This window comes from Cydia pomonella, chromosome 6 (genome assembly GCF_033807575.1).
Source record: "Cydia pomonella isolate Wapato2018A chromosome 6, ilCydPomo1, whole genome shotgun sequence".
NCBI lineage: Eukaryota > Metazoa > Arthropoda > Insecta > Lepidoptera > Tortricidae > Cydia > Cydia pomonella.
Genome location: NC_084708.1, coordinates 11038566 through 11064860, shown reverse-complemented (window position 1 = coordinate 11064860; position 26295 = coordinate 11038566). Strand labels below are relative to the sequence as shown.

General features: G+C 36.0%; 1 protein-coding gene across 2 annotated transcripts in view; it reads right to left on the bottom strand.

The window, feature by feature from the left end:
- The window catches only part of LOC133518932 (lachesin), a 118369-nt gene that overhangs the window by 29967 nt on the left and 62107 nt on the right, over window positions 1-26295 (bottom strand). The window contains exons 3-6 of one of the 2 annotated variants that reach the window (XM_061852727.1): window positions 13144-13250; window positions 8646-8831; window positions 7673-7865; window positions 251-379 (exon numbers count right to left, since the gene is read on the bottom strand). In XM_061852727.1, coding sequence (XP_061708711.1) covers window positions 251-379; window positions 7673-7865; window positions 8646-8831; window positions 13144-13250 — 615 coding nt within the window. Of the gene's footprint in view, window positions 1-250; window positions 380-7672; window positions 7866-8645; window positions 8832-13116; window positions 13251-26295 lie in introns of both variants that reach the window. The other variant, XM_061852726.1, reaches the window with a different exon arrangement.

Below are 26295 nucleotides of genomic sequence, written 5' to 3'. Positions count from 1 at the left end.
ATAATTCTAACATTACGTGTCATAGTCGAAAATAAACAGTACGTTTTCGAAATATAAGAAACTTATATGTAGTAATAACAATGTAATAACTAATATTTATAAGATGGTTTCTTGAGTATGAGCTCTATGAGTTTCGTGTGCGTCACGAATCTACCTTTCGTTATAAATATGGCTCAAAAATACTACTGCCGGGCACAGAGTAGTACACGTAGTTGCTACAAGCTCAATGGCACTCTAATATTATACTTACAATGTACGTGTAGCATTATCCTTTTGCTCACGGAGGGGGGCACGCCGTTGGCCGCTATGCACAGATACGCGCCCATTTCAGAACGCGTCACTTTTGTCAGGTTCACTACGTCGCCCTCCAGAGAAGTCACTGTGAAACAAGAAATATCCGATCATCATTTTTACATAGTAGTGTGACTACTTTCAAATACAAATCAAAATATCCCATAAAAAAATATTTGATTTGTTCCCTTGTTGTAAGAAACATCCGTTTTATACCACGTTATTAAAACTTAATATTACTAATAGTAGTTGTTCATCACGAACTGAGAACTCACGGTTCAAAAGAGACCTATATTCAGCGGGTGGGTATTCGCTGTGTTCAGTTGATTGATGGGAAAGTACCATTTGTCTAATGTTATAACGGGTGGTGTACCGTGATACGAACCCGGACCGAGACCTTCGTAGTTAAGTTATTCACTACCAACCTGACTAAGTTAAGGTAGGCATTGATCAACTCTAAAAATATTAAATTTGCATTGTTGTTAAGGCATAGGTAAGAGCCTACTCAAGTTTTCGTAGCGTGTAGCTCCAAGTATGTGCACACCGCTTAACTCTAGCGTCTTCAACTAACATTCGCGCACTATTGGTTATTCGCTAGTGCTTACTTTACATTTTGCGCTGAGTGTTGGAAAACATTTGATCCAGAAGTTGACGGGTTTCGTAAACAAATGCCGTTAGCGGTTTGAACTCGAGCTGTTTTCCTAACACCTTAGAGAAGTACGTTTACAGTCATTATTCAAACAAGAGGATAAAAACAGGGGCAATATTTTCCGAAGGAGGTGAGGGGAGCTGATGGTTAAAAGTGTAGAGCTCTACAGCGGTCGCTCGACGGTTCGTTAGCAAACAATACGGTCACAGCGCCAGCTATAGAGTGCTCACGTGTTCTAAATATTATTATATTATTTTGCGATTGGAAGTTAATTACGTTAAGTAGTGTTTCAATATAAATCCAATACCTATGAAATAATGTTTGCATAAAATGCTACGTATCCAAATATAACCTGTGAAAAGTAACCATTTATGTATAAATAAAGCAGATGTATCATCATATCAGCTAAACTGAACTATGTTCATTGTATGTCATCCATATTTTATTATATTATATTAGCATATTAAGCCTTTGATAAAAAAAATATTGCTCCACTTAAAATAATTTGTATAAGAATTGTACTAATTCTTCACGCATTTGGCACCAATTTATGTGTATAAATGTGTAGTTTTTTATTATTGTGACAAAATATTTTATGATTCTATTACCAATTATACCTATAAACAAGTAGTACAGTATTTTCAGTACCGCGGGTATCAATTTAAACATGCAATTAATTCAATATATTGTATTGAGCGGTTAATAAAACTGAGACTCAATTATCGCCAGATTAATGTTCAAATGCAAATAATTTATCCCGAGCGAACGTGAAAGTTTCCCGAGTGCAACTCCACGACTCCACAAGTCTCCTTAAAGGCGGGCCGCTGAATAAACTTGCCCTGTCGATGTGTCATAAGTCAAGTGACGCTCGAGCCGCAGGACCCTAGTGGTTTTGCCATAGACGTACAAACTTTCTTGAGACGCGCGAAAAGCGTTCGGAAACTAAGGAACTTCGAAATTATATTTAAAGTGATTTTTATTAATTTTAAACTCCTATACAAGATATTTTTCATACAGCTACTCTTAATAATGTCAACTTATTATAAAATTAAATTGGGTTATTAAAGCTCCAGATTTTGCGTTATGTTCTGAGTATAATAAAGATTTGTAGACATTTAGTCTCACTGTGATTAAGTATTACTAACAGCCCGACCACAGTATTGACGACAAACAGTGAGCTTTATTTGGTGTCTATGTTTTTCCATTTACACAATTAAACCACAAATGTAGAATAATTACCACCAAACTATACCAGAAACACAAAATGAAAAAAGGCTGTCTCATCACCGGTGAAGAAACGATTAGCTATCGTTTTCTCGCTCTAGATATAAAAAAAAAGTCCAAGAGTAAAAGAGAAACAAACTTCATGCTGCCGGCGAGAACTCTCTCTTTACTAGTTTGTCGCAGCGAAGATAAAACTCGCTCAGCGGCTCTCGCTCAGCCATGTTCGCTTGGCGGTCGGAACTCACGCTAAGAGACCAGCCAGCGCCGCGGCCATTTTACTATATGGAGCCTATCCGAGTGTACGCTTTTGTTACGCATTTACTAGAACATTTTATTGAACACTGATCCCTGAGCGTGTGTTTTTTTTTCATCATCTGCCTTGCGGGCGTCCAGTTTTCAACTATGATTTTCGCTAATACGTTAGGACACACTTCAATTGTAATTTTTATTATTGATAGTCTTCAGAGCTAAATTTCTGGATAATAGTAACTCTTACTTCTTAATCTATTTTGTGTTGAGCCCATAACCATAAACACGTTTTAAACTGTCAATTTTGTTCATATAAAACCATAGCATAAAATACTTTGTATTAAAAAATACTAATACCAACACTGAAGTGCGTTTCGTGTACAAGTTTGTGCAGTTGGCCCTCCCCCCCCCCCCCGAGCAAGTGGAACAAGTAATTGTTGTCACAATCGAATACTCACTTATAGCTCAGCGAGACAACTATTAGAATATCGCTTCTCGCTGATCGCCAACTCGTATCGAGCTCTTACCGCTTCTCGCTAACGCTGGTGGTGTGGCAAGTGCCTACAATTCCAGTAGACAGTAGATATTAAACAGATCGTGCTCGGAATGACTGTACTAGTCTAAAATTTTACTGAAATTTCAATCTCCATCATCGCTGTTTTAATTAGATATGCATAATCCGCCTTAATTGTTAAAATATTTACCCCCATGCAGGTCGCAAAGTTTCTAAAGTCTACGTTAAGTTAACCAAAGTCCACGGGCCGGTACTTTCGCGAAGAGTCCTTGAATTAAATGAAAGAGCAATATTTTCCCTCAGCGCCTTGTTTTCAAGTTATCATTTTAATTAAGAACTTGAAACGTGTCGCCTCAAGTTGCTAATCATTATTAGGACGAATGAAGGAGCAAATACAATGTAAGTTCGGAAAATTTGTAGGAAGAATTATGTCTTACAAAGTACATCAATACTTTGTAAGACAGCTAAGATGACAGTGACAAGGTCATAATAATAAATTTTAATTTGTAAGTGTATGAACAAATTACAATACAGGTATTAAATATCGTTGTTGGGATGTCTTTATGGGATTGCATTCTAACGATTCAATGTATCTAAGAGCTTTTTTGCGCTTCATCACACCGAGTATCCGCGTGTTTGGATTCGATGCTGTGATTTTTTCATTGAAGTAAAACTACTTAATAAAAACATGCCAATTAAAAAAAAAAAACATCTCGAGTTCTGTACACTGTACAGGGTACAGGATACAATAAGATAGGTATCATCGATAAGGTCGATCAATCGATCTTTTTAATCGTATAGGAAATATACTATTAGGTAACATACAAATATTTTAGTGATATTGCTCAGCTGTCAAAATATCTAAATAGTACGGTTTAATGTAGGTATTCAAAAAGAGATATTATAAGTATCGGCGCCAAGCTTTGCAGAGATGAAATTGTCAAATAGAAGGATGCTGGAGTTAATTTGCATCAGTCTCGGAGTAAGTTCCCGCCATTCATTCGCTTATCTGCATAATTTGCTGTACAACATGAAACAAATAGGCACGCGACACGCCGCCGTTTCCACCAGAACATGTTTTATGAGAAACAATAAAGGGCAGATTTTGAATAATACCCTTTTGTTGGGCACCACTGTTTACTGTCCTCATTATTGTTATATTCCGCTTATTATTCGCCGAGGATTCGTGAAAGGTGTCTTTGTATTACTTTTTGTCAACGAGGGAATAATTATCAAATGAAGCGAAGAATTTTAGTTTTTAGTTAAAGTCTTTGCTCATTTTGATTTTAAAAATATTGACGATGATGATGTTCAATGACATGTGATTTAGGTAAGTATAGGTAAGTCTACCTCTTTTCACACTTCTAGATTGGTTTTTAAACAAAAAACTGAAATAAAACAGATTCACTTATATTGGTATAGCTACTACAGCGGCAAATGCGGCAATGTAAATTATCCGGTTTATGTAACAATACTGAAAATCTATAAACTTATACAGTCTTGGTGCAATATTCCCAGATAATATTTTTCCTCCAAACTGATTTATTAACAGGAAGTTTTCTATAAGTTTACTGTAACAAATTTGAAAATGCCCGGCGCCATCATTGAAAAACTATATTTCTCGAGTCCGACGTCCTCGAACTTTCCTCATTGGAATATTCTCTGAAGAAACATTGCCTACGTAATGGATAGCCTGTATTGTTTCACTTCAGATTTATGGAGGTAACTTGTAACGGCTTCTTTAATTAGACTTCTTCAGTCAAATTGATGATTGTTATTGATGCCGGTTAATTTGGAATAGGTTAGGGCGAGGTTTCACCTTAATGCCTTTTCAATTATTTAGAAAGTTTTCGATTTTTGATGAGCGATCAGTTTGTTAATTTGATGAGATGAAGGAATGAATAGCGGTAACTCACTAAGCAATTGAACTGTGTGGAAGTAAAGATGAATTGACGTAGTGCACTTTGTCTTAACAGGTCTGTATGGAGCGCTCGCTTCGTCGTGAAAGTCATTATGGGTGGCGCTATGTTTGCTTTAATGAATTGACTGATGGCAAGCGAAGGCTTGAACAGAGGGTTAAGTGGGACTAGCTGATTAATCACCTTGACACTAGTTTACGATTGCTTCTGTAAATAGGTACGCCTTTTGGTTATGTCATGTTTGCATATTTGTCATAAAAAATCATAACAAAGTCGACAGCTACATTTAAGCACAATTTTTTTTTTACATTTGTGCAATATGATTGAGTTTGTACATCAATTCTTTGAATTAGTTGGTCTGTGAGCTCTAGAATCCAGGCATATATATATATATATATTTTTAACACTACGTCGGTGGCAAACAAGCATACGGTCCGCCTGATGGTAAGCAGTCTCCGTAGCCTATGTACGCCTGCAACTCCAGAGGATTTACATGCGCGTTGCCGACCCTAATCCCGCCCCCCCCCTCGTTGAGCTCTGGCAACCTTACTTACCGGCAGGAACACAACACTATAAGTAGGGTCTAGTGTTATTTGGCTGCGGTTTTCTGTAAGGTGGAGGTACTTCCCCAGTTGGGCTCTGCTCTAGATCTGGAATGACATCCACTGGCAGTGCCCTACCACACAAAGCGGGATTTTAATTATTGTAATAATGTGAAAATAACAATGACTACCTACATTTTTGTAAACAAACAAGTACCACAAAGTGCCGAGCAAACAGTTAAAATGCGCGCGAATATTGTTTCAATTGTGAAAACAGGGACAATAAAATTTAGCAATACAAATGCCTACGTTGTTTAATTTGTCAATTCAATAACCCTTTTAGGTCTCTTGGCCGAATGTGGAGGGAAGTAAGTAATTATTCCCGGGCCGTCTAGTGGTAATCCGGTGGGATTAGAAAGGGCGTTGAATGGTAATAGGAATTCACGAGATGCTGTGCCGCGATTTACTACTTACTAAGATTCAATAGTGAATATTTTAAGCTGTGATTTATGTGGGCATCTTCCCATTAATAAAAATGGGTTGCGAAGTGTAATATAAGCCGGGGAGCTTTTAAGTTCGCATAAGTGAAGTAGCATGGGAGCAGCCTTACTTTTGCAGTGTCAATATTGACAAAACGTTTGAATTTTTTTTGAACAGCCTACAGTTTTTAAAAGGTCGGCTAAAACTTTTGGTTACCCGCGCCATAAAAGCGTATCGTTTGACACAAACATTTGGTCACTAATTTTGATACGATAAGAACAAACGTCATAAATATACCAATATACACTACAGGTAAAATACAATCATGGATTGCTAAAAGCTAACAGAAAACCTACGTAATAATAATAATAATTTTACAGTTAAGAGTGACAAAAAATGGACGTACCTACTTTAATAATATATAAGTATTAATATGCCGATTTCTAATATTTACCCATAGAACAAGCCTTATTGAGCTTCTGTGGGGCTTGGTCGATTTGTATGAAATTGTTCGATATTTAGTTAGATAAATACTTATAAAATGCTACGTGACGTATAAAAAGACGGTCCTTGTATATGATTTCTTGATCTATTACTAAGTAAGTACTTTGCTATTGTTATATGTTTAATGAGTGGCAAAATGTATACACCATCGGCGGTGTCATGGTCGTATTTTTATCACTTGTCATGTCATGCGTCACTTTCGTACTTACGTATTTGTTAAAACGTGACAGGTATGATGACAGATGATAAAAAACCGGCCATCTTAGCCCGTCAGGACAAGGTTGGGTCGTATGGGTTACGGTATAATACATAATAATGAATACGAATGAATGATAAAAAAGAAACGAAACACTTACAGAGGGATCTATCGTTATTGAAGTGAGTAGAGAACTCAATATTTGCAGTTTATAGTAAATAGAAACGTTGGGCGCACGCTTCATTAAATTTAATGGATATGGCCGGCAAACACTCCGAGCACGTGAGACGTGGCTAATGTGAGCGACGCGAGCAACCGTTTGTATGGTGATCAATGTGATCATTCACTTTTTCTATTACAATATTTTCTCGTCTTTGTTAAGGACTGACTAACAAAACTTGACAGACCCTACAGGTGGTGATGTGTTTATTTCTGAGTCTTTAAATACTGGTGTGGGTGATAAATGAAAGCAATATTACAATTTATATAGACGACCAAACTGGATTTTAAGGCAGTCTACACGACGTTATCTACTAGTTATCGCGACGTATGTAATTTAGCAGCATTTTTCCATTTTAAGAAGAGGCGTAAAGCCAGGAAATTCGAAAGGAACAAAAGATACGGCGCGCTGCACGATATTTGCGATGGAAGATTTGGCGATTGCTTGGCTTTTAACGTTTTGCCTCAATAACTCTGAAATGATACTTTAGATCAAAACTTTGCTAGTAGAATCCCTCGGCTATATCACTAGCTATTTAAATACTTAATTATACTGGTAAAGTATGCAGGGTAACTATATACAATTGATAATAAGGTAATATTAGACATGCTTTCGGGATTTTTTTCTATCAAGCCAACTTTAACCTATAACGGTTTTCCTTAGAGTCTGCTTTTGCAAATATAGTCTAGTTTCCGAATGTTTTTTTTTTGGCATTTGCCCTTGATTAAAATGTGTTAAAATTCCATATAATAACTGAAATTTTGCGTCTTCCCTCTCTTAAATATTTATACGATCTATAGAAAACATGGCGTACCTATGGATATAGGGCGATTATTAATCGACCTGATATACGAAAAAAACATAGTCAAAGAATGTTAAGTTACCTTTTGTCTTCCCCTGTGGTCCTCCTCTGGAAATGATGTCTCCGCCATCCTCCCTACGCCAAAGAATCTTCGGCGGCGGGAAGCCTCTGGCCTTGCAGACCAGCTTAGCCGATCCGCCTTCGGGCACCATCATGTCACCCGACGTCTCTTCATAGATTATGTCCGGTGGTATTACCACCTCCAAAAATGCTGTCTATATGACAAATACATGTAAGGGATTAACAAAAAGTAGACTGATAATATACATAACAATTAAATAACCAAGCAAAATACATTTGTAAAATACATTCGGCACCAAAATTTATACAGATTCAGGAGACGTGAGCCGGCATTCAATACATAAGCAACTGCTTCGTACCAGTAAGTATTAGTACCTAATATTAACCTTTTCGACGCCAACGACGGATATATCCGAACCGCAGATATATCCAACGCCAATGACGGATTAATTCGTCACAGACCACAAAGCAACATAGACCTACGTGCATATGCATAAAGTTCCATTTCAGCTTTGACACTTCGGTGACGTGGCGTCTGAGTGACAACCTTTCTGTTTGACACGGCGTCGAAAAGTTTATCGTTCATACTTTTTTCAGTGTTCAAGTTTTAATTTATTTACGACATACACGGTCATACTACAATTAGAATACTGCCGTCAAATACCGTTGCTCTTTGCTTTATCCATGACAATTGTCAAATTTAATCTCATCATGATCAGAATCTTGTTACTTTTGAAAAATCCTATCTCACTCGAGTGTGTCAATTTTTTAATGTTTATTATGAAATTTTTGTAGGGAGACCATAATATAAAAAGTTAAAAAATAGGAAAAAGGTGTGCTTGTGTTACCTAAATACGATGGTGAACGATTTTTTAACATTTACTGAGCATGTAGAGTTGGTATTGCACACGTCTCATAAATCACCATGTACATAAGTTGAAATGAAGAAACATATATTTAGGTGGTTTTATTACCTGCATTTTCATGGGATCTGTGTTTACTTGGCACATATATTGTCCTCTGTCTTCTCGTTTAACGCCTCTTATATTAAGTGTCCACGTATTGTAATCATTATGTGTGACACTTAATCGTGCATTGTTCGTAATCACATGCTCATGAATCGCTAGAATCGCCTTTGTATCCGCCTTTATCCATGCGACCTGATCCGCCAAAACACCAGCCAGAAATCCGAATGTAACCATGGAATGCGTAAATTAAAAAAAAAAGATGTAATTACCCGTACTTTCATATGGAAGTAACAGTCAATGAATGCCACGTTTCCGTTTTATTTCAGTTTCCATTAGTAAGCCAAGGCTTTAACCGCAATAAAAATACAAGCAATGAAGACTTTCAGAGGGAACGACTCTAATTACAAGCGAATAGTTCCCAAGAGGTAGTCACGACAACGATCCTCCGGCACCAGCACTATCTTGTTGCGAGCGCCGCGCAAAATACTCTCGGAATTTTTAATTACATTTTCGTCTGGTGGCCGCTATGAGGCTGCGGGCACGCTGTGAAAACGCCCCTCGTTCACCCACTTTACCAAAAGCGTCAACATCGCAATAGAAGCTAATTTCCTGCATAGCGCTTGGCAAAAAAATGAACAAATTGTCCACAGAAATATGGCATTTAGTTATGAGCTTTTACTACAATGGATCAAAATGTAATTTACATTTTAATATAGTTTTATTAAAAACATTTTTTGCTCGTGTAAACCTTTTTTTTATTGCTAACTTATTATTTCACAAAAGGACTTTCCACTATTGTTTAATTAAAATTAGAATTTAAACTAATGTAAAACAGGTAAAGATTGTGCAAGGAGTAAGTGCTTGGAAGAGGTGCTATTGAACACGCTAATATAATCAATCATAAACAATTTCATCATAAGTGCTTGTGCGTAAGATACTAATTTGTGTTATAATATTAATGGGTGCCTAAAATTACACATAAACTATGTATTATATTACAAACAAAGAAAACAGAAGCATTACAACAAACGGTATGCTGTAATGTTTACATTCAAAACCAAATTACGGAGTCTAACAATCTTTTAATCGCATTGTGAATTTCAGTGAGCCCATTCTCTGTTCATTTAAATTGTTTAATTAACGAATTAAAAGATTGTTTCGTTGCAGCTTGAAATTGTGATTATTAGTTGACTATAGATGTCTTAATAACAATTTCAAGATTTGATACGACGCAACCAAATAACTTGTCTTTTTTCCTTCCATAACTTTGAAATTTGTATTACTTATTATAAACTTAGTTTTACGAAAATATTGCCTTTAAATGGAAATATCGTATTTAGTTGTTTCGTAAAGATAAAAAAACTAAATGTAATATTTTACCACCTTCGGAACTCCAAATCCATCCATACCAGCGGTGCATATCTAAACTAGTGTGATTAATATATCGCCTTGTGTAAATTTGTGACGATACAGACGATAAACCCTGACGTAATTTAATTATTTGATCGACTCTCAAATTGATGAGGTTCTCTAAGCAAATGGCTTTAGAGAGATGTAGTTACAAAGATATTTATGTCGACCTTGTATGCACGAGGGAGCTCAATAGAAGTCCAGACGGTGTCTTGTGAGTAGTAATTACTTACAGAGAAGCTAGTCGAGCAAGTATATATTGATACGAGGAGTTCCTGACGATATCGCAAAGCATGTTCAATGGTCCCTTTAAAGCTAGGCACATATTCTCATATCAATGAGTGAACTAGATGCCTTGTAAACATAATTAGTTTGATTATTGGCATTATAGTAATTCTACTGCCAGTAATCGTTTTATTTTCAACAAAGAAAACTTGGAATTTCGATCCTTTATTAGTATTGCATATCGTTAAAAAATGGCTTGTTGGTAGAAGAAATATTGCTAGTATTTATATTTGTATATAACTAAATCTATTATGTATAATATCGACCGCTCTGAGAATAAGGACAGGCACTTGGGATACTCTGAGAGAGCTTCTCGAAATGATTGAATAGGGACCAAGGAGGTTTATATCCATTTTAATTTGCTTAAGTGAGATTGTTTTAATATGCAAATCTCGTAGATAAACAAAGTTCGGGAAAACCTTACTTATTTTTTTTGCAGTTAAAGTTGATGGGGCACGAACCCAAAGCAGTAATAGATTATCTTAAAGAGTGTCCAGTTTAAATCAAATAACACAAAGAAAAGTGCAGTGAGATTCTTAGCATGCTCCCATGACTTTTTTTAGTTAACAAAACACGTTTAATTTGGTGCAAGTAAATTATACCCAAGAATAATGCAGACGCTATGCATGTTTATATTTTTGCTCAAAAACAAAAAAAAAACTGATTGAGCCTTATGATAACTAGTTCTTTAAAAAAAACTTCCTATTTCGTGAAGTGGATATTGGCGTGCAATGAAGACTACAGCCAACAATTCACTGTGCAACAACTGTATTGTGTACATTCGGTATATATTCGCGTAGCCGGAACACACATTCCCTCACTAGATTATACAGCATGTATCTGAACGTAAAGCAATCACTCAAATCCGTTAACGTTTAGGTCATACTGAACAACTTTTGCTATGAGACCAACCCCGAAATCAACCTTCCCATACGAAATTTCAACATTAGACCAGCAAAATGTATGACAAAGCCAATTTTTTTTTCGCGATTTCAGGGTTGGTCCTATAGTAAAGGTTGCTCTTTATGACCTAAACATTAATGGATTTAAGTAACTGCTTTACGTTCAGATACATACCATATTTAAATTAAGTAAATCAACTGGATCGCTTTTAAAATATTGTTAGATACCTATAATATTTTAGTTTATAACTCGTCTCGCTTTGACTCATTTGAATATTATTCCATTGCAGTTGTTATTGAATATCAATTCTATGAAGTACCTACTATGAGAAAATTTCCCCAGAATTGTTCTCTACATTCTAACTGTAAAATATTTATACGACGGTTTTCCAATCGAACATCCTAAATCGCAAAACTTTAAATTTCAAATAAGAGCAGAAGCAGTCGCGCTGTCAATTGAGAAAGTTTAAAATTTGCTTCTGCTGTATTCTTGGGTTGGTTCTATGTGCGATTGTCAAGTGTCTAGTGCAAGTGGTGCTTTGTGTGTTCTAAGTCTAAGCTATTTCGGACATAATTACAATTTATTGTGCAATTAAAGTTTTAGTGTTGCTCTATTCTAGGATAGAGATAGGCTAGAGAGTGGTGCGAATGGGTTGTAACGTTCGACAGGGAACAAAAATTGTATGAAAGTAATTTGCTCTGGGATTGTTAAAGATAAATATCGTACCTATCGTATAAACTTCTTATTATCGCATGTATTGAATAATTGGATAAGTTATTGCAATTTTCATAACATCATATTTCCTTTGAGTAACTTTTAATTACTTATTTAAGTTAGATCTAACCTTCGAGATCAATTTTAACGTCTATCAACGTTTAGTTTTGAGAGCTTTCTGTTACTAAATTAGATTACTTATGAAAACAGGAGGTACTGTCTTAAATATACCTATATTTAATTGCAAACCACAAGTTTATTTATAATTAACACAATTTTAGTTTCATAGTTTATTGTAAACATTTATTTACTTCTTTATTTTGTTAACAAATATTAAGTTGAGGGATAAATGGAGGCAATATGCCATACGTTAAAAGAAAGTAACTTTTCCATAATAAGACTATCTCTCATTTTCAGTTCGGTGTCAAACGTTACTCAGTGCTGAAGAAGTGCATAGAAGGTTGTGTGCTAAAGAACTGTGCAAGAAGTGTAGGAGTCAGTGCAAAATACTATTTGGCGAGATCCATAATTCAATTGTAAACAGTGATAATAAGTGTGTGAAAAATGTAAATCCAATTCATGTTAGTCCAATCAACGAGTGGAATAAAATATTTATAAAATCCAATTCCGTACATTGTTATTAAATCGTAGTTGTCAAAAGAATTCATAAAATATGCGCAGAATTTTGGTTTGCTTTAGGAATTAAAAAATATATATTTATGCTTTTGTGCGCATAGTACATACCTACTAATAATAGTACAGATTAAGTGGCGTTTTTTGTCCTTTTACTCTTAATTATTAAGACAAGGTTTTTAAAGGGTCGGCGATGCCTATGTAATACCCCTGGTGTTGCGGGCGTCCATAGCCTACGGTTACCGCTTACAATTTGTTTGAGTAATATTAAAGAAAGAAACGTATTTACGTACACTCACGTAATTTATAAATGATATAATTTAGATTATAAGTCACGAATTGTAATTTTATAAATTGTTAAATTAGAAATATTTCACCACTTTAATCGTTGATAGGGCTATATAAATAGACTATTTATACGCTTTAATTTGACCAAAATACAGCGAGTAAGGTTATTATAGATCTCAAACCAAAGGTGCTGAGGTGCTCCTCTATCAAGTGGCTAGCTGGATTGATTCGGTTTGATACACACCCTGGCAGTGGCGGAGTCGCCACTCACCCTATAACCGCCTAGGTTATTCACGACGCAGGTGAACATCGCGTCCCGGCCCTGGGCGATCGTCACGTTCTCAAGGGGGAACATGAAGTCCGGTTCCAGACCTAGAGCTGAAACAAAAATAACGCATTTAAACGTGTGGAAGTTTATTTACAAAAATTATCAATACAGAGAAAAATATCATAAAAACCGTCCAAGAGAATGTTTTGTCAGGTTCAGTGTAGGGTTCCGTATTTGACCTTCTTTCACAATACGAGAGGCTTTTTGTTGATAGGTAGGGAGGTATGCATTACAATAAAAATGGAGTATATCCAACTCAGTTACGACATATTTATAAGAAAGAAATACTCTTTGCGGCAAGTCAAAAACTGCTTAGCCACTCATGTTCAAAATAGTTTTTATTGAAGTTGAAGTTACGCTTACTTATATACCCATGCAGCTTTCTAGTACTAATGATCACTGAACTAAACCATGGGTAGACGTACCTAGCTAAACTTTTAGTTCTAGTAGTTTGACATCGAAATGTTAGTTTGAATTGGCCTCTAGGTATCTGATAAAATCTTCTAATACAAAGTTAAACCAGGGCTCGGAAACCGTTTTATTTTGACCCCGTTTTCGTTAATTCATCTGAGAACAAAAAGGATTTCGTTGTCGTTTGCTGTTACGGGTTAAAGGACTGTTCTATTAGTAGAAGTTTGAGCCAAACTCGTCCGTCTTTCGTTTTTGTGGAACAAAATTAACCGGTTAAATTGAAAATAACGAAACAAGATAGAACGAGTAATTACTGTTATGTATCTCTTTCATGTATGAAAACGAGTCTGACTTTGACCGGTTTGTATCTTTCGTTTAAAATTTCGTTCAGTCTTCATACCGCTAAGAGAACGAAACGTTTTGTTCACGTTCATCAATTAACAGGTTAATCGGTTTGAATTAAAGAATGAATATATGAGTAACGGTTTCGGAACGATATTAACAGGTATTTCAATACCAGCTTCGGAGCTGGGTTAACCCTGAGCTAAACCATTGTAAACGCCCCAAGTGTGAAATTGACTGTGAGTTACGTATATCAACGAAAAATCATAGAATTAGACATTTAGGGGGAGTCCGAGAGGCTTGGCAAGGTGGGAGACTTGAACCATTACATAAAAAGAAGTGTCAAAATAAAAATTTTAATTTTATAGCATGCATGTATCATGTCCAGATAGATATCGTTAGGTAATATTCGAGTACTGATAAAATAAATAATATGATTATGGCACATTTTTTCATAAAATAGTTTAAGTCCAGGTGATAGCACTTGGTCAAGTCTCAAGCCTCCTCACCTCAAACCTCTGAATGTGCATAAAATGAAATCATAAGAGTACAAAATGCTGGCATTACAATAAACAAAATTTAGCTCTTAAGTCAGCTTTCTACTATTCATAGCCGAATTTGCCATAGTCCAATTGACTAAATCACATATCAATGTTTGCATCATTGCTCGTTGATTTAATTAATTAGTTAAATAGAACTGTTATGGATTGGTTCCTGAAATAGAGGCATTGTGAATCGTTTCGGGTCGTTGATGCGAAACTGATTTAGTCAGCGATATCATCATTTGCCTAAATACATATATTGTATGTACGTGAGTTGCTTAGTAAAGCTAGTCTACATAATGAGGTGTACCGTTTATGAATTATTAATGATACGGGGCGTAAAGGATTTTTGGTGATCGAGTATCGTGTAATATTTAGTGTAAACTACTCATTTAGAAAATTATTTTAATAAAATATTAAAACTTTTCTAGTTGACATGATGGAAATTGATCATGAAAAAACATTCCTGATTAAGTATTGGATTGTTAATACTGCGTGGTAAAAAAGTGTATGATGGTGAGTAATTATCGTAGCCTATGAACGCTTGCAACTGCAAGTTTATACCACTGTATACTCCTTTGTTTTTATTTAAAAGGGATGGGTTGGACGGCAAAAACGATTCGATCGGACGATCATCCGAATCACCATTTAATCAATTATTTATATAAATAAAATCTCCATGTCATTCTACCTGTCATTTTGCAAAATTGGATGATGATCAGTAGCTAATGTAGATATCAGTTCCATTTTCGTTAAGATAAGGTGTAACCTACGTACGGCGTGCGTCTGTAAATCTCGATTAGTCCTGCATCGCTTAAGGACAGGCAGCGTTCGTTTGAAATGACCCGTATAATTGCGACCTAAAAAACCATAAGAACTGTGCGTTATCGCAGACCACTTTTACATTGGTTGATCCTAGTCTTCCGCCCGCGGTCGGTACGCTATAAAAATGACAACCCAGAAGACGGTGTCGCCGGCTTATTGAACCGGTAAGTGATTTTTGCTCCCGACGGCTCCGCCGCGCCGTTACCGATTTGCATAAATGGAGAACCAGCAACTTTGGCGACGAGTCGACTATATTTTCCGGTAACGTGATAAGCATTGGGTTTTATTTCGCTAACGGGCAAATTGGAATGCGAATTAAAGAAAACTTTAAATTTTTGTATTAAAATACTACCATTTGGGTATTTATCCACCCTATCTACTTAGAATATACGTACATTAATTGAGAATGAGCAGCTAATGAGCTAACTCTTTTAGCATCCACGACGTACTTACATAACAAAACATAACGTAAATGCTCTTTATTGCACATCTCAAAAAATTGGCAATTTAATTTAACAAAAGAAAGTCAGTAAATTTATAAAATTTGAGAGTACCTGGAGGCAATATATATTTGCCTCCAGGTATCCTCAAATTTTGTTGATTGATTAAGATGCGTAAAATCTAAGACAATTTCGTGCTTAGAATTCAACAGATAAACGAGATGGCGCTGTACAGCTCTATACATTTTTAGGTAACAGCAGTACAGCGCCATCTGTTTTGGATATCAAACTAAGGAGCACGTTTTTTTATTAGGCTTTACTTCGCTATTACAATCAATTCTCTTTGCTGGAGGTAAAACAATGGGCTTATAAATTATAATGCGAGGCGCTTTGCAAATTTATTTGCTACATACGAAAGTTTAACCTCGAGCAACGTCGTGAAGCAGATAAGGTTGGTATAGCTAAAGTTTACAATAACTGGGCCTTGAAGAATATCATTTAGTCTTGACCGCTCTTTCGTGAGATACCGTTCTCCAAATAAAAGAGCTAAAAGTGTTTTTCAGCGTACAAAGCGGCACCTACATAATATGCTGTAAATTGGGTGTGTGTAGGTTGCCGGGGAATGGATAGCTGGAGGCGTCAATATTCTACGTGACCAGTTCCCTGCGTCGCGCCAGGAAACATGTGTCGGAAGTGACGACTATCTATTTGCCCATAGAATGGCGATCATGCCTCTGAATTGTTTGCGTGGACCCGTGCATGGTAGTTAGTAGCTCAATCGCATCTACATTTCCAAATAGTTTGCGTGATGTTATTAATGGAATTATGAATTATTTGAGCATGCTGTTTAATCTCGTATAATGTAAAAAGGTGTCATAAAAACCCTAAATTGGTATCTTATTCTCGCTATGAAGAAGGTAGATGATGCCAACTCATTCTCACATACTCTTTTTACGTTTATATTTTGTTAATGTCCTGATATTTTATACATGATATGACATTACGCCATCGGCCTCTAGAATAATCAAGAGCCAGTTAATATCGATCCATGTAACGACAATTATTTGGATTAGGTAGCTGAGGGGTAGGGAACAACGACGGAAATTGCGGGCATATTTCTCTGTCACTCTAGGCTTTTATTGGAGCAAAAGAGAAACATGCCCGCCCTCTGACTTAAACACCTTTAGGGTTTTAACAGATCAGAAGTAAGATAAAGAAAATGAGCAATGTGTGAAAATCGTAAAGAATTATTGTTCTTATCATTTAATTACTAACACACTATTATTATTTTCATGAGTTTAAACGCGTAGCCAAATGTTATGTGAACTATGGAAACAAAATGATATACGTACATAGGTAACTTTGTTACAATATAACTTGGTTTTAAACCGAATTCTAATGTATCAAATGTACTAAGTATACACGTAGAAACGTATACTTTCCAGTAAAGTCTAGGGTATCAAGAATTAAAGTAACACAGCACATTTCACAAAAGAGCAAAAAGGCACGAATAGAACTTTCGTTCATCGATTGGCCGCACTAGCCTCCACACCGAAATGGTTCGTCGAATAAAAATAAATTGTAAACACAATTCACTTCGGTGTAGATACTTGGGAGCAGTAGTGTGTGGCTAGCCGAATCGGTCAATTGAAACACCAGTGCAAATGTCGCCAAAGCGGGCGAGATAAAAATACAGTAGGTCAATTAATGGCTTTTCTTAAATTAGAGGTTCTTATTTTCGCAATATATCGCTATATAAAAAAACGTATTTTATTGGCCTTGTGAAAGGGACAGCGGATTCATCCTATCCCTAATGGTTAAAACATGAAGCATTCGTTTATTATTGTTGTCGCATTACAGTCGGGATTAGAACGTTCAATATATCACTCATTTAATCAATGAGATAGAATGCAACAGTAACAACAACTCTGCTACAGGCGCCTTCTGAGCGTAACCTTTACGAGTAAATAATTGTACAATACAATTATCTTTATTGCACACCTCACATAGTTTAAAATACGCGTACAGAAACAAATAAGGACAATTAGATAGAGGTAACAACAGGTGGTCTTATCACTTAAGAGCAAGCTCTTCCAGAAAACCTTTGGGTAGTGGAGATAATAAAATAAGAATATGCAATAGATGAAAAGAAAAACATTACCAAACAAGATATAAGTATAACCATAAACGGACTTAAACATACATAAATAAATAAAAATGTAAGTATTAAATAAAGAAACAATAGTGTAAATAATTAAAAGGAAGGAATAGATGGTATTCTTTAGGGTTGAATTTGACGGAATAGATTGTGAACATCTTAACTCGACAGGGAGAGAGTATATACAATAATATAAAAAAATGTTTTTTTTTTGTTATATTTCGTATGCTCACTTGTACATGTACATGAACCGTGTCACGGAAAAGAATCAATGCGATGAATAGTATGCCATCCAGGGTGAAATTAAAGGCACTGGACAAAAAATCAAATCACCTATGTCCAAGCAAATAAAGAAAGCCGTCGACATTTATTTTCATAAATGCAAGAAGAGGAAATGTAGTTTTTCTCGAAGATGAGGACATAAAAAACTCGATTTTTTTTATATACCACCGCCTGATGGTAAGCAGTCACCATAACCTATGGACTCCTGCAACTTCAGAGGTGTTACATGCGCGTTGCCGACCCTGTACTTCATGTAATTAACTTCATAAATCAACTTATAATAATTATTCTTATTATTTTTAATTAAGGTAAGAATATTATGTAGAATATTTATAAAAGTCCTACTGTTTGTCCACTGGGCAATTCCCAGCCTGATGCCGTCGATACACACATGTCCCGCATCCTATATTGGGAAGCTACTAGCGCACTGCATGTGGTAACTTGTTTTTATAAAAGAAAATACTCCTTTTCCAGACGTCCGTTTTTCCGTTTCTCAATGGCACTTCTGGTTTTTATCACAACTTGGAGCGGCATTCGAACTTAATAAAAATGTAATTAATACTTTATTGCTTTATTGCAGTGCATCTCGCTCGCACTAACAAATGCCCTTACCAGGATTCGAATCCGAGACCTGCTTCATATGTAGGGTCAACTTGGAAGCTGTAAAACTATGCATAGTTAAGGAATTACCATCGCAAAGCCTTCTTTATAGGTAACATTTTTCTAAATAAAATACCTATATTCGAAGCGTTTCATAATACACTGCGAAACCAGTCTAAAACGAGTACGTTGCTTACATTCAGATTTGAGATACAATTTTGTAAGCGAACCGATATCCGCGTCCGTTTTGAGCTGCAAGTGTCCAGGCCGAGTTGATCATTTAGAAAAGGCTTAAGTGCTTTGAGTTATTAGAGGAACATGTGCCTTTATCGATTAACAAGATGAAGTAGACGTTATGAAAGTAAATAGGACCAAATTTGTATAGCAAGCGATCGGACTGCCAATAACCGGATAACTGGCGACGCGGCCGCGTTCAGTGGAACTGAGCAAAGTCGGCCTTGTGTTTACATTTTACGTCGTTATGATTACGCTACCTACCTCAGGACGATGGTTTTTGTGCTTATTAAGTATTTTCTGTCAGACAACACTAAATTGGTTCGCATATTTGTGATGTGTGCTGCACTAATGTGACGCAAGGACTTCTAGACAAGCTAGACCGAGGACTGAACAACTGCATTAGGTTCATTTATGGCCTTCGCAAGTATGACCACGTATCCGCCTTTCGCTGACAACTCAACTGGCTACGGATTCGTGAGCGCAGAAGATTTAAGTGTTAAACACACTGTTCTCCATTTTATATGACTCAGTGGCGCCCGATTACTTACGATCACAATTTAAATTTGTCACTGCTCGGCCAGGTTGCGAACTTCGAACCGCTCGTAAACTCGTTCTAGCTGTCCCCCATCATCGTTCCAGTGCTATGTCCAATTCCTTCACCGTGCAAGCGATACGTCTCTGGAATGATCTGCCTCTCAGCATACGACAAGCCGAGACTAACTTCACGGTCAAGCGCAAGCTGCGCATACATCTTTTTGAAAAGTCTAAAGATTAAGAATACTCATAGTATATTTGGTAGCAGGTATAGATATTTATTTATTTATTGTTATATATTATATGTATGTATAGTACTCGTAAGTACTGTAAATTAAGTTTTAAGTGTTATTTACATACCCCGCACCGACTTTGCTTCTCTGTTTGGCCTAAAGGTTGACTGGTAGAGAATGCCTTGTAGCATTAAGTCCGCCTTTTGTAACTGTGTATTTTTACTGTGCAATAAAGTTTAAATAAATAAATAAATATTTGACCAAAAGTCATACTCATACATTAAACATTTTATGCTCCTTATAACCTCAGGAATGCGTGGTTAAAATCTGTCGGGTTTGTATGGGCCCACGGTGTATATAATCAAAGTTATATTGCTATTATAATAATTGATTTCCTTAACCTACCGCTTTTGTGTTAGATTTATACATTTGAATTTGCCATTTTTGCCCATTCAAATATATATTTGAAATTGCCACAAAATGCATGATGTATCTGCCATAAAAAAATGCGAAGTCGTCCTGTATCCATTGGATTGGAACAACAATAGAGCATAATTCACTTCGAGCAGAGTGCGGACCGCTCTGTCGAGAGGCCGAACGAAATCACTGGACCAAATTGCAAATGAAGCCGCGTAACGGCGGTATATCTGATCTTCGGCGGTACACCGCGCACCGTCGGATCACGTCAATAAGTGCCGCCGGTTCGCTGTAACTAGTGCTCTGTAAACTGGGAATTATGTTCACATTCGACAAAGTGAATCACACGAGTACCTACAGCAAGAACGATTTGAGATTTGAGAATCGTACTTGCTGATATGAGTATCAGGCACATGGTCTGCGCAGCTTGGTAATTAATTAACTGCATTCATGCTTTTTTTTATATACCACGACGGTGGCAAACAAGCATACGGCCCGCCTGAAGGTAAGCAGTCACCGCAGCCTATGGACGCCTGCAACTCCAGAGGTGTTACATGCGTGTTGCCGACCCTTTAAAAACCTGTACACTCCTTTTTTGAAGAACCCCATACTGTAGACCCTCGGGAAAACTTCGGAAGGGAGCTCATTCCACAGCCGGAGCGTCCGCGGGAGGTTTTTTTATGTTTCTGTCATGGCTAGCGGGCGTAAATTGGTAACCAGTTACAGCGCCTTAAAACATTGCACCTTATTTCAAAGACTTAAGGTCTATTATAGAATGATGTCGATAATCTTAAGTTGACTTAGTGACATCATAACAAATTAATCTATACGCATAAAGGATGACTCACGCTAGACCAGGCCGGAGCTACCGGCGCTTCGTTTTCTATGTAAAGCACCACGTGATCACCTATCAGCCGTCATAAAAAATTACGTGTCGGACGCTTCGGCCCGGGCCCGGCCCGGTCTAGCGTGTGTCATCCTTAACTCAAACTCGAAAAAATCGATATACTTCTGACACGGCAGTATGGAAACAATCATGAAAAGTAAGCTTTTCGTTGCGTTAAAGATGCGTTTAAGTATGTAACTGCTGTATTTTTTTTTTGAGATATCATAAGGACTCTAATACAGTATATAACTGCACTACATTATGGCAATAAAACAAATATGTTAAAATCTAAGTTTTAAACTCGAATATTACTTACAAAATGTTACCAAAAATTTCGGACTTCACATTTTTGCATTAATTTCGTGTTGTTGAACGTGTTTAATTATTGAACAAACACTATAATATATTTTCCCTGTATGTAGCCCATTAAAATTAATGTAAATACAGTTTACTGAACGCGCATTAGCGGACCCTTTCACCGAATTTTGTCTACTTTAAGCTATAAGTCGATTACTTACTACAGCTCATATTAAGTAGCGATTTGTTTCCGCGAGCTAAATACCTATCCCTTCTACTGCATGGCAGAGCTGGCTAGTTTGCGCCTTCCGGTCCATTTTGAAGAATGATTAAGACACGTTTAAGATCTTGGAAAGATCTTTAAAAGATCGATAGCAAACCGACATGTGAAAAATTGAAGTTTATTTCAATTCCGCTGTTATCCCAATAAGATCTATCTACCATATTTCTAACGTCAAAGTGACATTGGTTGCCGGAATTGAGCTGCTTCTGTCAATTATACGACATAAAAAACAAACCATATCTAAATGAGAACTTATCTTAACCAGAACTTATTGTTATCGTATCTCATTCTTCAAATCGGGTCGTTAGTCGGGATGGAACAATTTTAATAGAAGAGTCGGTCGACTGTCACGTTGTATGGGCTACCTTTGACCCACCTTAAGAAAGTCTTCAAGAAAATGCGTACACTTCTTAAGGTCATAAAACCGTTACAAATTATTTTATTCTTTCAAAATATGGTTTGGCAGGTTTATTATTGAATAATTTTGTGTATTTTAGAAAATTATTATTTATTTATTTTAGGTATTTTGTCTAAAAGTCTACTGAAAATCGATTTTGGCACAAGTTATCTCGGATATGGGTATATTTAGTATCAGTACATTCGGTATGACGTCCTGAACACAAATATATGAGATGACAAGTGCGGAAATGGTGGGGGTTGTGACGGTGACGTCATTAATTCGGCGGTACAAATAACATTTTATTTTTCTTAAACATAGCATGTGGGGTATCAAATGAAAGAGCTCTGTGAATAGATTACAAATATATAACACACTATAACATTTTCTCTATTTGGTTGAACAAATTGTTAGAAAACGTCTAAAAAAATCACTATTTTTGATTTGATTTTAAACTACTCTACTTAGATGGAAAACGACTAAATGGATTATTCCAAAATATATACCATGGGACCAAAGTTTAATGCTTTCATCCAGTTGTGACTCTAGGTACACTAGGGTTACGAGCAGGACTATGTCATAAACAATCGTCGTATTGTACTTTCCGAAACAAGGATAAAGTCCAATCTAATTTGCAGTGTAACTTCTAAAATATTTTCGTAGATGTTTTTGGAGTCGCTACGGGCAACTTAGTTGAACGGGACGGTCCGGGTGTAGTTCGCGTCACTAGAGTCGCACTCCGGATTTGTTTGTTCCAACTAGTTAAATGTTGGTCCAAACTTTATTTCGGATGTCAAACTCCAAGTCTTCGAGATGTTGTAGCCTTGTTATTGTTGTTCGAGTCTATTTTAGAAGGGGCCAAGCGTGTTAAGCGGCAGCAATATCTATTTTGAAATCTAAATATGAAGTTTATAATAAAATAGAACCAATAATCCGCTTCCAGATTCTGTAACTGAGATTGCAGTCAAGAAACAATCTGAAACATAACCAAGAATTCTGGCAACGGTTTTCAGAAAGCTCTGAGTAGGGAAATTCTTGTAAAACATTGTTTCTAAATTAAAACAATCTTATAATTGCACATTCTCTAACTTCATCGATGCAGCGTATCTTCCGAAGAGGGGCTCGGGCAAGGCTTGCGAGGGAAGAGGAAGATGGCTCGGGGTAAGTTTTGAGGCGAAGTTAAGCCGATTAAGTGTCATTTCCGGCGCGAAACTAGCACTGTTCATTAAATATTTCGTGCGACTTAATTGCCGAGTTCGGTCGTCTGCCGAGTTTTAATATGCGAACAGGTTCTTACCTTTTATTCAACTAACTCACAATCTGATTTTTATGACACCAATCCAGTTTTGCGTTTTAAGGGGTTCTCCGCGGTTTTTTGACAAGTTTTGAGTCGTTACTCCTACATTTGCACTATAGATAGAATTATAAGAGAAACGGCTATCGGTTCTTCAATCTTTTGTCTCCATTCTGGTCTGCCGGATTTTGAATGAAATGAATACTTAATTTTTTATGATTTTTTTAAACGCTGTCTAAAAAAACACTTTTTTTGTTACTCGATTGCTATGAAGGATTTTACATGTAAGTATGAAATCTACGCATTTAGGTTCGACTTTGACGTCTCTAAAAACTGGACAGAGATTTTAATTTTAAACTAATTAACATAAAAGTTATGGCCAGAAAACCAGTTTCTTGGCCTAAAATTTTATCAACTTTAATGCCAAATATCTCGAAAACAATTTTCAAGTCAATATGGGATACTATATTGCTTAAAGCCGTTGCTGTTAGTGTTAATACGATAAGCTACAAAAACATTAGAAAACTAAGGGATTAAGATCCAAGGTCATTGGACTTGCTCTAAGAAAAAGAATAACTTTTTCAATTTCTTGTACTATTACCTGAAGATGATCAAGCAGTAACCGGTTTGTGGGCAAATCGAACAGAATAAATATTTCCTTCTTAGGTTAAACACACGGAAAACGGGCCGCATTCGTGCGGGCGCAAAGTCCATTACAGTCAATTCGTCTAGACGCAGGCACGTGTTGAAACTATTCTCACGGGTAAACGAATTACCTGCGCTAGATAAATAAAAGAAACTGCCGAGCTCTCGGCCAAACTGAATAACAATTAAAGGAGGGTGGATGAAGTGATGTAAGGCTTAATTATTTAGATGCTTACTACTAATTTACCTAATTGAATTTCATTTATACCTGTGAGTGGAAAGTAAGGTCACAATTTTTTTTATACCATAGGTAATTAATTACAAACCTATGGGAAAAACTACGGGATATAGGCACTACAGTACCCCTAGTGTAAATTTATTCGATGGCGTAACGTATGTATTTTTTTGTATGGGAGTTTGACTTTCCAAAACGTTCCGCTTGGCGCGCTGTTTCTAAATTCCATACTGAATGAGACTTAACGCAAACGTGTACGTTACGTTCCGCTGTCGAATAAATTTACACTAGGGGTACAGGATTCAATTGAAAAACAAAATACTAATAGCATGTGCCTTTGGAGTTAGGCTTTAAATTGTGCCCAGTTAGCGGCTCACATAATAAACAAATAATACTTACCAAAATTAAAAGACGACTTTTATAACATGCACACAAAACTTTATAAACTCAAAATCTTATGAAGACTCAGGAAACATTTCGTCAGCATCTTAATACTACACTATGCAATATTGCACAAGTCATAATGGGAACACGGGAATAAACTTACCCTATCTATCCATCTGCGCATCTAAGGCGGCTGTGACCTGCATCGCAAGTTGTTCCATCTACGTGATTTGTGCTTGCTACATGTTTGCCAATATCAACCAATTTGCGCCCGATTATTGCATTAGTCGATTATTGCTTATATCTAACTGTCTTATTAGGTATAGAAAGAAAATATTGATGGTCTGTGGAGAGATACGAATTTAAATGATGGTTAAGAACTAGACTCTAGCTAGAATATGGGAATACAACAGTGTTTGTATATTACGGTCAGACTACCTAATTTACCAAATCTATATTAAATTACACATTAATACAGTTATTATTACATAGTGATATACACACTTTAAGTTTTACTTTATTACTCTTATTTTCAACGGCACCTACACATTATCTTATCTATATAGAAATAACTTTCTGGAATAAATAAATTTCATTCATTTCATTTATTAATTCATTTAATTTTATTAATTCATTTCTTTATTTATTTATTGCTTTATCGAAAGTGACGGCCCTAGGTCGGAATCGGCTATTTAACACAGAATATCGTATGTTTCTGTGTATTTAAGTTCTTATCGATGTCTCTATTAATCTATTATTGACCGAGCAAAAGAGAAGGCGCCCATTTCAGCTTGGCCAAAAACGCTTTCGTGCGTCCGGCTGTTTTCTACAGGTCGCATTTCTCAACTAGTTCTCGTGAAATTTTGTGAGCAGGTTCAATAATTACATAGAAATTTTCAAAATGGTCAAATTGCAGGAAATTAGCATAAAAGACTCAAGTACCATTAGTATTAATGGTGCTTATGAGTTCGCTGGGATAATGGCTCTACGAAGTATTTTTTTCTTAGTAAATTTAACAGCCGGTGTCAACTTTAAGAGCTTTCCCCTCTGTCGAAAATCTAGGAATACATTGTATGGAATGACGTTAATCTGACATGGCTATTTGTACGTTACGTACAAATAGCTATACATTTGTCGTGCCCCTCCTCCGCTAAAATTGGCTGTTTTGTACAGAAAATTTAACATTTAATTAAGTAAAAATAAGATATGCATGATGTTCTCTTCTACCTCAGGTCTATATTTTCCGATTTATTTCAATACTAGTATAGTTAATACCTAAACTAAGAAATATATAAATACTACAAATAACATTTTTAAATGATTGAAATAGTTGTTAAATGATAATTATGCAATTAGGTATAGGTATATTAATCTAGTCATTAAAATATTTTATTTGAAAAATTATTATTTTTCACTATTTTAAGTAATATTTATAAATACATGAAAATATACTAGTGAATACAAATATAAATATGTCAACACGTGTAATACATAAAACTAGTCATAAAAGTAATAACAATGAACCGAATTAAAATGTAAATTAAATAATAAATTATATTTTACACTATCTTATGTTAAAATTAAAAATGATTGTAATAATATATAATAACACATACCGAGGCCACATCTAGTCGCGCCCATTCTATGTTTCCT